The 12,830-nt window shown below is 37.5% G+C and overlaps 1 protein-coding gene across 3 annotated transcripts in view; it reads right to left on the reverse strand.

Annotated features, from left to right (window-relative positions):
* Positions 1–10,826, reverse strand: part of STK17B (serine/threonine kinase 17b) — a 32,712-nt gene extending 21,886 nt beyond the window's left edge. Inside the window, exons 1-2 of one of the 3 annotated variants that reach the window (XM_030328329.2) lie at positions 10,532–10,826; positions 1,278–1,443 (exon numbers count right to left, since the gene is read on the reverse strand). In XM_030328329.2, coding sequence (XP_030184189.1) covers positions 1,278–1,399 — 122 coding nt within the window. In that variant the 5' untranslated portion in view covers positions 1,400–1,443; positions 10,532–10,826. Of the gene's footprint in view, positions 1–1,277; positions 1,444–9,410; positions 9,536–10,531 lie in introns of those variants that run through there. The other 2 variants (XM_030328332.1, XM_030328330.2) reach the window with 2 other exon arrangements.
* Positions 10,827–12,830: the final 2,004 nt, after the last annotated feature.

Here is a 12,830-nt window from a genome sequence, read left to right on the forward strand (position 1 = left end):
CCTGTAAAAGATCACCAAGAACAGAATTACTTTTCAAGGTCCAGTCAACTGTTGTTTTCACACTGAGATTTTCAAAGATAAAAATCAATCATACTATCTTACTATAGATCTATCAATACAAACACAGACTTAGCAAACCATTTTAATTTAAGATAAGCAAAACATTTACCTCCAGAACTAAAATCAAACCGAAGATAGAAACTGATCACCATCTTTCAACTCTGCTAAATGTCTTTAATTTAAAGTTCAAAGATGCTGAACATATAACATAAATATCTTAGTCTATTTTTACAACTTCCATATATATTAAAATGGTAGTACTAAATTGCAGAATCCCAGGTTGCCCCTTGGCCTTAAGGAATTTACACTTTCATCAGGCCAAAACAGATAAGTGTTAGTGTTAAGTACAGGGTTTTACTTATAGAACATGCATTGTTTGTCATACAGAATTATACCATCAAATATGTGTTAATTCTTTTTGTTTATTTAGGAAAAAAGAGGAGGAGACCCTCCTTATTTGTTTTGTAGCCCAGCACAATATCCTAGGAATTTTAAAAAATTTTAACAAAAATTAGTAAGATTCTACTACTTCACAAATATTAACTAATTTAATCCTCATAACAACCATAGAAGATAGATACAATTATCTTCATCCCCACTTCTCAGATGAGGAAACTATAGCACTAAGAGGTACAGAAATTAATTGAGGTCACACAGTTTGGAAATGGCGGAGCCCGGATTTGGACTTGACAGTCCACTATGCTAAGCTATCTGTTGCCATGCACAGCCTCAAATTAAGAACCCTGACCTCCTATCAGGGGCTCTTAAGCTAGGTGGGATATATCATACAAGCTCACTAACTCTCTACAGATTTGATTTCCAAGTCAGTTAAAACTAGATCCTGTATAATAATAGAAGAGATGATGACTTTCTAGAATTCCAGTCATTTTTTAAAATGATCAAGTGAATTTTATAAAACCATAGACCCAGAAAATTCAATATGTGAATTTATTTTTTTTTTAATTTTTTTAACGTTTATTTATTTTTGAGACAGAGAGAGACAGAGCATGAACGAGGGAGGGTCAGAGAGAGGGAGACACAGAATCTGAAACAGGCTCCAGGCTCTGAGCTGTCAGCACAGAGCCCGACGCAGGGCTCGAACTCACGGACCACGAGATCATGACCTGAGCCGAAGTCGGCCGCTTAACTGACTGAGCCACCCAGGTGCCCCTCAATATGTGAATTTAAACAGCATACATATCACACAATTTCCTTACCTTCCCAGCTCTTTAGATGTAAGTGTATAAAAATTATTAAAGTTTTCCATTCTCATTGGAGTTTGAGGAGTTGTAGTTAACAACCCTGAAATACTGCGACAATCAAATCTTCTCCTCGACATGTTAGATGACTCCCAGATATGCTTCTTTAGTCACTTATTTTTACCTATTTAAAAAAGAGAATATATAGGATATAACTTAAATGCAATTAAAAAAAAGATGTTATCTCAGATAGACAGGATGTACATTATGTTTTATAGCTCTAAATACAGCTGTAAGACACAACCCTTCCCTCCCCCAAAAAAAGAAAAGAAAGATTTTTAAACAGCACATTCTACCCAGAAGGAAGAAAAACAAAAAGCACACACACAAACTGGTATCATCTCTATGGTACTTGAACTAAGTTACTGACTTTATTTCATAATAAAACTACTATAAAAATCCTCAAACCTCTCAGATTCTTAGAAAATAGTTATAATAAAATTTTAATATAAGCAACCATTCAATTTAATTTTTAAACTGTCATTCTTTCAAGTTATACCTTCACAAAACAAGATTTTAACACAGCAGGGTAATGACTACTCATTTTAAATATAACTTCTCATGGCCAATTTTGGTGGTGAATTCACATTTTGTGAGTTTTGTTACTGACATCTGAATGACTACAAGAAACAGAACTTATTTCACAGACTACCTACATTTCAATATTAAATTCAAACTTTCATAGGTCTTAAAGAGTTTTTTCTTTTGGTAGAACTGAGCTCTATAATTTTGTTAGATGAGTGACCGTATATAAAACCTTATTCTAGTTCTGTATCTTGAACCCATATTTACCTTCAACTTTGTGACATTTACATATATTCAGTTTTAACAAAACTACCATTTCACATTAATTGAATTCATATAATTGCAGACTATATATTTTACAATAGTTAGGACTTCCTCCTATGTTTACCAAAAAAAGATCCAGTATTATTCTTCTAGCACCCTCTTTCAATAACACCGTAGGGTTTTTGTTCTTTCTCTGCCACATTTTTCCTCTGTTTATTTCCTACTTGACATGTACTGTTGTTTATCTTCCTAAATTCAAATGCCAACTATATTCAATTAAAAAAGCAGTGTGATAAGAGTTCAGTGTTTTCAGTTTCCATATTTTCGTGGTTTTATTCTTAAGTCAGTAATTTTTTCTTTCTCTAAATGTGTTGGTCTTTGGAGAAACAAAGACCTAACTAGTTTGGGTGTACATCTCTAGTGGTCTAAGGGTAGCAGCGTAGCATTCTGAAAATAACATTTGGACTGAATCACATCTGAGTCTGAATCCAACTTAACCATCATACCACCTATGAGATCTTAACTAAATTATTTAACTTCACCACTGTTATGAGCCAATTGTGTCCCTCCCCTCAAAATTAACATGCCGAAGTCCTAGCCCCCAGCACCTCAGAAGGTGAATGTACTTGGAGTTAGGGCCTTTAAAGAGGTAATTAAGTTAAAAATGAGGTCATTCAGGGGGCCCAAATCCAACAGGATCGGTGTCCTTATAAAAAGAGATTAGGCCACAGAAACAGAGGGAAAACCATGTGAGGACACAGGGAGAAAAAGTGACATCTACAAGCCACAGAGAAAGATCTAAGAAGAAGCCAATACTGTCAACACCGTGATCTCAAATTTCTACTCTCCAAAATTATGAGAGAATAAATTTATTGTTTAAGTCACCCAATCTGCAGTACTTTGTCATGGCAGTGTGGGAAACAAATACAGCTACTTATAAAAAAATATATATATGTGTATTTCCAAATGTATAAGAAGGGATACAAATATAACACTTTTTCAATCTTATTGCTTTGCCATATTTCGTTTAAATTAAAATATAACAAATAAATATAAAATATTTATATTTTATAATAATAATATAATATTATATTATATAAATATAATAATATAATATATAAATATAAAATATAAATATAAAAAATAAATATAATAAAAATAAATAACATCACTGACACAGTTGAAGTTGGTCCCTTCTTCACATGCCCAGTTTACATTCCCACTATCACTAGGTGGGAGACCTTATCATTTTCTTGGCAACATTTGTCCCATTCAGGCCTTTAAATTTGGCTATTGTAGTGTGATGAAAGGAAATGAAATCTTGTGATTTACTTTGCATTTCTCTGATTACCAGTGAAGAAAGCTTGAATTCTGTTTCTTCTAAAGCACGGATTATAATAGAACTCTCAGAAGAACTCACAGAACTCTAAAGATTAAAATTAAAATATGATGAATTCATGATGAAGGATGCTGGTATAGTGCCTGTCATGAGACTACATCATGATTGTTCAGTAAGTAAATATTGTTAATATTCTACCTAAAGATACTCTCTACACAGTCTCTGGGTACTGTTGAGTAGTTTGTACTGTTTTCATATACAAATCTCTCACCCCAAGTTAGCTTACACTCAACTCTTAAAATTCTGTTTTATTTATTTTTTATTTTTTTTTACTGTGTTTTGATAAACTATTTATGTACTTTCTTAGTTCTGATAGCACTCAGTTACATTGGCCATATATTCCTCTCAAAAAAATCAATATGGTTACCAATTTCTATGCTCAATCTATTTTTTTTTTTCAGGTCATCTTTGGCCTTTTACAATTTTTTTCTAAATCTCAAAGTCTATGAATATGCCTGCTTATGATCATATTTATATTATACATACATATACACATAAAGAAGGGATAATAACTGTATCATGTATACAAACTGGGCTAAATTCCCAACAGTGTCCATCAATCAGGCCTTGGGAAATACAAGAATAAGAACATGTCAAATTCAATCACAGAGACAGAGTACAGGCTCTTGACTCTGATGTTCACCTCAGGGAGACTGTAGAATCTAAGATGTTTATCTCATGCTATGATATATCAGCTACAAAGTGATGTATTCATAAGAACTCTAACAGAACTAATTTTATGAGTAAGTATTTTTTGCTCTCAAGTTTCCTGAGTCAATATGGGTCTTAGATGTAGTCAAAGACTTATGCTCAATGAAATATAATTTATAATAATGAAAAAAAAAACTTATTGAATGAATTCCAAAGTCCAACAATGTTTAAATATACCTAAAAATAAGATATATATACTCAAAAACCATGCTTCCAAAGAATATTCTTAACTCATATAAGCTTAAGTGCAAAAAGGAAGACACAAAAAGCATATACATGATAATTTTGTGGCAAAAATAAAAAAGCAAAGAGAAGATTGGAAAATTACGGCAAAATGTTAATAGTGGCTATCTTTGGGTGGTGGGATCATGACAGTATTTATACTTTCCTGCTTTTAAAGTATCTACACTAAGCAGGTACTACTTTAATAATAGGCAAAAATTAGTAAATGCCTTTGGAAATGCCTTAGAGAAAAAATATTGCTGTGAATATACATGATGAGACCCTAAATGCAGCAACTTACCCACTTGCAACAGAAAAATCTATCTCTTCGCACATTAAGGGTTTACTTGGTTGTAGGTTCAAGAGACATTATTGCTCAAAATTTTTAAGGCCTCAGCATTTTCTCTGCATTTATACAGAGCAGATGGTGTTCACTATCCAAATAATATTTCAGCTTTTATGCAGAGACCATATAAGCACTCAAGGTAAGCAGTAAATAAGAATTAATGCCTTGTTTAATACTGGACAGAAAAGACAATTTAACAAATTCTATATTAATGTCATAGATACAATTCTATATAATGAATAACAATTTGTAACCTTAAAACATACACCTTAATTATGAGTATCACTTGTGAAAATCTAGACTTATCCTGGGTCCCCTGCCCAACAACTCCAAAATGTGATATCCAAATATACAGATAAATATTAAGTTTTGTTATATCTATTATTTAGTTATGTTAGAAGAGAAAAGAGATGACCTTTTTAAAAAAGGATTGATATGGATTATAATAATATAACTAGGGCCTTATTAATTGAGCTACTTAATAATATTTCCTAATACTGGACACTGTCTTATGTTTAATTTTTTTACCCTAGCAACTTTTCCTTCCCTCACATTCATAATGCTGAATGTACCCACAGGCATTTTTATGACTATAAATGTAGCTGAAAACAGCACTGGGCAATCAGCAATTCTTTTAAATACATGTTAATACAAAAATCTTTTTTTGAATTGTGATACATTTCAGACTAGCTCTGAACACAGCTATGTCTCAGAAAAAAAAGCAAGCACATTTCTGAAGACAGAACCTGACATTTACCTACTTATTGTTAATATACTACAGACTGCTTAAGGCATACATATAGCGTCCTATATTTTCCTTCTATTTACTGCACTTGAACCAGTTGCCACAGCCTAGATATTTTTCCATTTCTTCTCCTTTGGCCAATTTTACATATAATGGACCATGAATGTTACCTTTGTCTAAACCTCCCACAAACATCTGGTTGCCCATCAAGTAAGATTTAATCCTTGGGTACATGAAGGTTATCAGTCAGCTCTCTGTCTCTGTGCCTTCCCACCAATTTCTCTTTCACTCCAACAACAACCCCAGACCTTTCCTTATTTTCTACCACAATTCACATAACTGATTCTACATTGCCAATATGTCCCAATCTATTTGAAATTCATTTCATAACACTTTATTAGGCTATACTAATTAAAAAAATCTTAAGGGACTTAGTAGGTAACTGTGAGTGTGTATGTGTTCAGGGACACAGTCAAGCACTAGAAACAGTAAGAGGGTAATAGAGGCAAGATAAAATTAAGCTTCCAATTATACAGTACCTCAAACTTATTTTCAAATATTTTTCTTTCATTAATTCCCATTACAATAATTACAATAAGAATTCAGATATGGATCAGTGAAGGAAGTAACAGAGGAAATGTTAGGTTTGGTCTGAGCATTAACTTACTTGAAAGGAGAAAGCAATGTGATGTGATCAGAAGTAAAACAACCTATAAATAGCTCCATTTTTAAAAATATTCATCACAATATTCATTTCAAAGTTATCAATAAAAATACTTTATAAGAATATTTAATATACAATAAATGAAAACATCTACAGAATTAAATCGTCTGCTTTTATCCCTTCATTAGCTACCCAGTACCGATAAGCTAAAGCCCTTCCTGCATGGCAGAGAAAAGCCTTTTGAGGCCAGGTACACACCAGTTTCATTTCCTGCCACACTTTTTTTTTTTTGCCTCCACATCTCTGAAACATTCTTTCTACTTCTCCTTAAAAGGCTAAGTCTTCTCACACATGCTTCATATCTCAACACAAAATGTCACCTCCCCCAGGAAGCTTTGCCTAAAACCCACAGGTTGGTCTAAATACCTAAACTTTATACTTCAAAGAGGAGGACTAGGAGGACCCCGGACAGACCTCTTTACCTCAACAAGTAACATGTTAGGCTGCAGTTCTCTTTAGTGTCTAAAGGGCAGCAACATTTACTTGTGAGTCTAAACTCCCATCATGGTGTCTGGCACCAGATAGTAATTTTTTTAATGTTTGATGAACTGAATTATAGGAATTACGAAATACAGCAACAAGAATTTTTAGGTGCATCTCGGATCTTCAAGGGTTTAGCAGAACTTGAGATCCATCTTGAAATTAATAGTATTGGAGCTTCAAGCAGCTTAGTCTCTGCTTAATCAATACTTGGCTAAATAAAATAAGAAATATTCTAAACTGCTATTAGAGAATTTAAATTCTAAACAGCATAGCCATAAAGCTTAGAAAAATGGAGAAAATTATTTTTTCATATACTATAATGTAATACCAACAATTTATTTTGTATTTACCTGTCTTTTCGGACTAAGTGGCCACATTTTTTTATGTGAATACCTATTTCAGCTAAGAATATCAATATTTTAAAAGCTACCTCATTCAGTAAATTCAGAAATTTGTCCTGGTAAGGACTGACCAATCTACATCATTGTGAAGAAAATTCAAAAGGCAACTGGTAACAATGCAAGGCACAAGATTACGGGGAAACAACTCCTTTCTATGTCAGCATTTAATAGCTACCAGTTTTTCCTAGGAAACAGCGGAACTAGAGAGTTATTTATGTAGCGTCCATCAAAATAAAGTAAGAACTTTCTGCTAGGATGGCAGAAGACTCCATTTTTAAGCCACTGATTAGAAGTAAAGGGACAGGGATGAAGAGGATTTTTAATTTCAAGGAAGAGACTATATTCTTTTTACTAACCATATTCTAATAATAGGTTTTGTTGTTTTGTTAGTTTTTCAAGATTGAATAGGAAGTGTAAGTCAGGAATTTAATCCTTTGGAAATCAGAAAAGGAAGCCAGCTAACTGACTCTAGCCCAACCAGTCTAAGCACATACTACCCAAGGGCTGAAGTTCCAGGTAACGACCCCATGCCTGACTGTGTGCCATGACAGTAAAGCCCAGGGCTGTCTCTTCTACCTTCAGAAGGAAAAATTAAACCCTATAATGTGAACAGGACAGGAAGATGCTGAAAAACAGAAATACAGTGGACCAACAAACACATAGGGCTTGTCATTCATCAAATGGAAAATTAAGTGTCTATTGTAAAATAAAGTACTGTTTACACACCGTTCCACTGAAGTACCGTTTGTTCAGTAATCATTACAATACAAAATGAAATATGATCCTTTAAGGATTAAAGATGAAACTACCATCTCACTGTTAATATCAAAATTTTAAATGCTTAAAGTAGAACTATGCCCTCTTTTGGTGGAGAAATTGCAAAGGGTCAGGGATGCACCAAAATACACTACAAATATTGAAAGAAATTGATTAGCTTAGATGTTTAAAGTAGGATTGAAGTTCAGGGTTAAATGTTATTGGAAAAAAGGGGGAAATAAAAGATATTATTAAAAATTTAACAAAATATGTCTTGAAAATTACATCATAACATATTTACACAAAAATATGTTTGTAATTTTTTTTGTAACTTAATTTATAAGTACATCTGTTAATTGAAATATTCAAAGAAATATCCTTTAACATTAGTCTATCAGAGAATATAAGCTACTCAAAAATAAAATCCTTGAATTTTGTCATCACTATTACGGAAAACTATAGCAACTAAAACATTAAAGTTGTTCCAAGTGGAAAGGAAGTATATAAATGACTGTTAATGCTACTGATACGATCAATAGCCACAGAATGCAAAAGAATTCTTAAAAAACACAAGAATCAATCAAAATCTTTTAAAAGCAGTCAATCTAGCAGCACTATTCTTAGCTGCCAATTTTATATACAGGAAATATGCACTACAATATAATATGTATGCAATTTTGAGACAATTTTAGGATTTAGTGATAATGTCAGCAATTGATTTCCTTGATTCATGGGTTTTTAATTGGGTCTCTTGAGGACAACAGGCAATTTTTGATAAGGATATTCTCTCATAATTATCAAACAGTTTCAAAACAAAGCTTTTAAATGTTTACTTAACACAAGTAAAGCACTGCCAAATGCAAGCTTAAAAATAAAATTGTTTGATTAGAAACATGTCATAAAATGCCTTTATCTTTTTCAGAATTGTTATTAATGTGCTGACATAGTGACTAATTAGTCAAGGCTTGACTTTCCTAAAAACTGATTCTATCTTAACCAAATTGTAATTCTCTATTCAGAGTCCAAAAGCAACTACCTACAACCATTCTGTCCACACACAAAAAAGAAAGACTTTCAAATGACTACACAAGTTTTACTTTCAAAACTTAAATATATTGCCATGTAAATATATTTCACTTCAATTTTTGATTCATAATTTAGAAAATGACCTAAAATGCATGTTATGCATCTCAAAAATAAAGCAGATACTAATTCTGCTTATTAAAATATTAGAAAAATTTTTTTAAAAATGAAACATCTCACAGAAGGATAAAGAGGGAAGAAGAGAGGTCTTAAATTAGAGCACTGCTTCTATGGACAACTTTTCCAAAAATACAAAGTTCAATGGGTAAATGGCTTAATACTTATAAAACAAACACTTTAGAAGTTGTTAAAAACTTACTTCTGGACAGTTCACTATAAAACTGTAAAATAGTGTATCCATGAGAAAATTGGCTTATTATATTTTCCTTTAATAAAGTTGTACTCGTGGGCTTATATTGCCAGGTTACATACCTAGGCCACCACTTGCCGAATCTTCCCTGCAGACCACGCTGTCTCAGCGCACACATTCCCAAAGATGAGAACTTAAAGGGGCCACGCCGCATCAAACATCTCTGTCAAGGTTCAGCATTTCACTGGTACCAGAGGTAAACATTACGTTGGCAAAACAGTGAATGTGATACACAGACCTAATAGTGTTGAAATCTGATCAGTACCTGGTTGGATTTTTAAATGTATTTTTTTAATTTTAATTTGCAAGTTTGCGTCCGAGTGTCTCTTAGTCCCATCACAGACCGAGGAAGAAAACTATCAGCTACCAGCTGCCATAAAGTCTCTTTCAACTTTGTCTCTGCTAATCCCTCCACGGGAATTCAAATGAAGCGCTTTTCCCTACATAATAAAACCAAGAGCTGGATAAACTTCAATACTGTAACCATGACGTAGTTGTATAGTTTGAGGATGACTCGTCTACACTTAAGTGATTTACACGGCATCAAAATAAAATCAGATCGCTGAACATTACTGAAACAACTGCAATTCGTCTGCTCCATTCAGTGACTTTAAGACACTGTTCACAAGCAGTTACCGAAAATGCCCCACGAGATGAGCACCAAACTTTCTCGAGACCAAAGGCAGCTGTGAGCAGAACGTGTCCACCAGTCCAGAGGTGAATACGTCCTGTGCCCACAACACAGCTGTGAACTCGGGAGGGGCAGGAAGGACCACATCGACGCAACGTGGAAGGGGCGCGAGTGAGCGGGTCGCGCAGGGAGCCCCCGCGGGACGCCACCCGGGAGAGCCCAGGCGAGCCAGGCGACCGCGCGCACACGCAAGACACGCTGAGTGGGGGGCTGGGAGGACCACCGGCCGTCCTCGCCCCGAACCCGAGGGAACTCGCGAAGCAGGACTCCGGCCGGAGAGCAGAGACGGGCCCCGGGCAGTCGGACCACCTATCGCGAGGCAGAGTCCGAACCCACCTCCACTAGGCTGACGGTCGGAGTCTGGGAAACCCTTAATTCGCCCAATACTGCCTGTATCCCTCCTCGGGACCCCTCCCACGTTTGGGGTCTCCGTATCCAGGGTAAAAAGGGGCGGGTTCACGGGTTCAGAATCGCAGCCCCGAGCCTACCCACCAGTCGCGCAGGACCGCGGTCGCGCGAATCGGAAGACACTGACCGCTCGGGCCACAGGAGGTTCTCTCGGGGCTGCCCCCCTCCAAGGGGGCTCCCGTCCCGCCACACGCCGGTGGCCACCACAGGACTTGTTCTCCAGCTCTAGCCCAGTGAGGCGCCAGGTAGCTCCGAGCGTGGCAGGACCCACTTTTACTCTTCTGGACAACGGCCAACAGCAGTGACCTGTTTCCCTGTGAGGTGGCTCCCGGCGACGGCAGCAGAGACGGTGACCGGAGATTACAGTTGAGGTTTGAAAACTGCAGCCGCGTTGCGGGGCAGGGCTGTATGCTAGAACCCACCCCCTCGGCCGGGAGAGCCAATCCGAGAGCGCACGGAGGGCGGGGCTGTCACGTGACGGGTGGGGCGGGGCGCCGGCCGGTGGCGCGTGCTACGGGGCTGGAGGGGCCCCAGAGCGGTGAGAGGGTGTGGCCCGCGCGGGGCGGGCCAGAGGCTGGGCGGAGCTGCGGAGCAGGTGGGGACGCTGAGCTAATTGCGGCCAGGGAGGGGTGAGACGGGCGCTGCCAGGGCTGAGCGCAGGGCTGTAACTCTAACTGGGTGCACCATTACCTGCCTTCAGAGTGGTCAGCCCACGAGGCGTGAATATCTGCAGACTGGGAAGAGGAAGAAGTAAAGTTACTCCCAGCTGCTCAGTCATTCCCAAACTTCTGTGTCTACCAAAGACATGTTTTCTAACTCTTCCCAGTCATGTTTTCTATGGCTTGAACCCATTCCGCAAGTGGAGCCCCAGGTTGCTACAACTTGGCAGGCATCAGCATCGCTTGGGATTTTATGGAGCCTGAGCGCCACCACTAAAGTTCGCTTGAGGAAATGGAGTTCTGAGGCATAGCTGAGAGCAGTGTAAAGGAGAGTACCCCTAGGATGAGTTGCTGATTTTGCATATAGGATGCTAAGGGAAAAGATGAAAGCGCACAGCACCTACTCAGGATCTGTTATCCCCTGAAGAGAATGAAAAGGTTGAACGTTCTCTGCAAGACACCATTGAATGTTTAAAAATATATATAATGTAGGATTGGTTGCCGAGTATATTTACAGTAATTGTCGAAGATTACTGGGAAAATATATTGGGAGGGGAATAGTTCTGTTTTGAAATGCTGTAACATTTAGTCAACATTTAAAAAAAAATTTTTTTTAACGTTATTTATTTTTGAGACACAGAGAAGAAGTGGGAGAGGGGCAGAGAAAGAAGGAGACACAGAATCCGAAGCAGGTTCCAGGCTCTGAGCTTTCAGCACAGAGCCTGAGGCAGGGCTCGAACCCACAAACCATGAGATCATGACCTGAGCCAAAGTCAGAAGTTTAACTGACTGAGCCACCCAGGCGCCCCGAGTCAACACTTAAAGAGGAGGTTTTCTTCTATCCCAGTAGGCCAAGCAAATTCTGATCAAGCCATTTCTTTGCTCTTCATGCTGTATTTTTCTTAAGATAAATGCATAAAATGCCTCATAATCATTTAATGAAGTTTGTTGTTACTTAACTGACTCATCACAGTTTAATGTGCTTATTCTCTAAGCCTCTCGCTTGGAGAATACTTCCATCTAGTTTCTTGTTAACAACTGAACTGACTAAAGAAGTCTACAGTTATGATGGAAGCAAGCAAACTAACTGAAAGCTGCATGGTGAAATGCACTTTTTAGCTATCATCATCTAAGACTCCACAAACCGGTAAGACTGTTCCTATCTTTTCTTTTATGAGCACTGGGGCAGTACCCCAGAGGTCTGAGTACCAGCACTGGAACCAGTTATCTCTGGGAATCACGGGACTACATCATTGTGGTGATTTTTGGTGTGTGTGCAACGCTAGACCTCCTCAAGTCTAACATTTGATCATTCGCCAGCTCTTATTCTCCTCACACTCAATCTGCCTTCTCCTCTTGTCAGTAAAGCCAGTCCCACATCACCTCACACCTAGGGGCAGACCTTTCTCCCTCCATCACTGCTTTAAATCAACCCTCCTTGCATTCACAAGCCCTAGGCTCCAACCAATCAACTTCTAGAGGATCTTTGCGTACCTTGCATTTCCAGCCTCTGCCGTAGCTCTAGACTTTCACCATCGTCCTCATCAGCACCTGTTCATCAGTTTCCAACTTTGAGAAGGTTATCCTCTCCAGAAATCGGAAATCTTTACTGATTTCTCCTTTCCACTCCCAGCTTGATCACCTCTTTGCCTTCTGTTGCTCACATTATACTCGTCCCATGTGTTTCTCTTATGCCCCTAAGCAGATTGTTAACCCTTGTGCCT

Source organism: Lynx canadensis, chromosome C1, assembly GCF_007474595.2.
Source record: "Lynx canadensis isolate LIC74 chromosome C1, mLynCan4.pri.v2, whole genome shotgun sequence".
In the NCBI taxonomy this organism is placed as follows: domain Eukaryota; kingdom Metazoa; phylum Chordata; class Mammalia; order Carnivora; family Felidae; genus Lynx; species Lynx canadensis.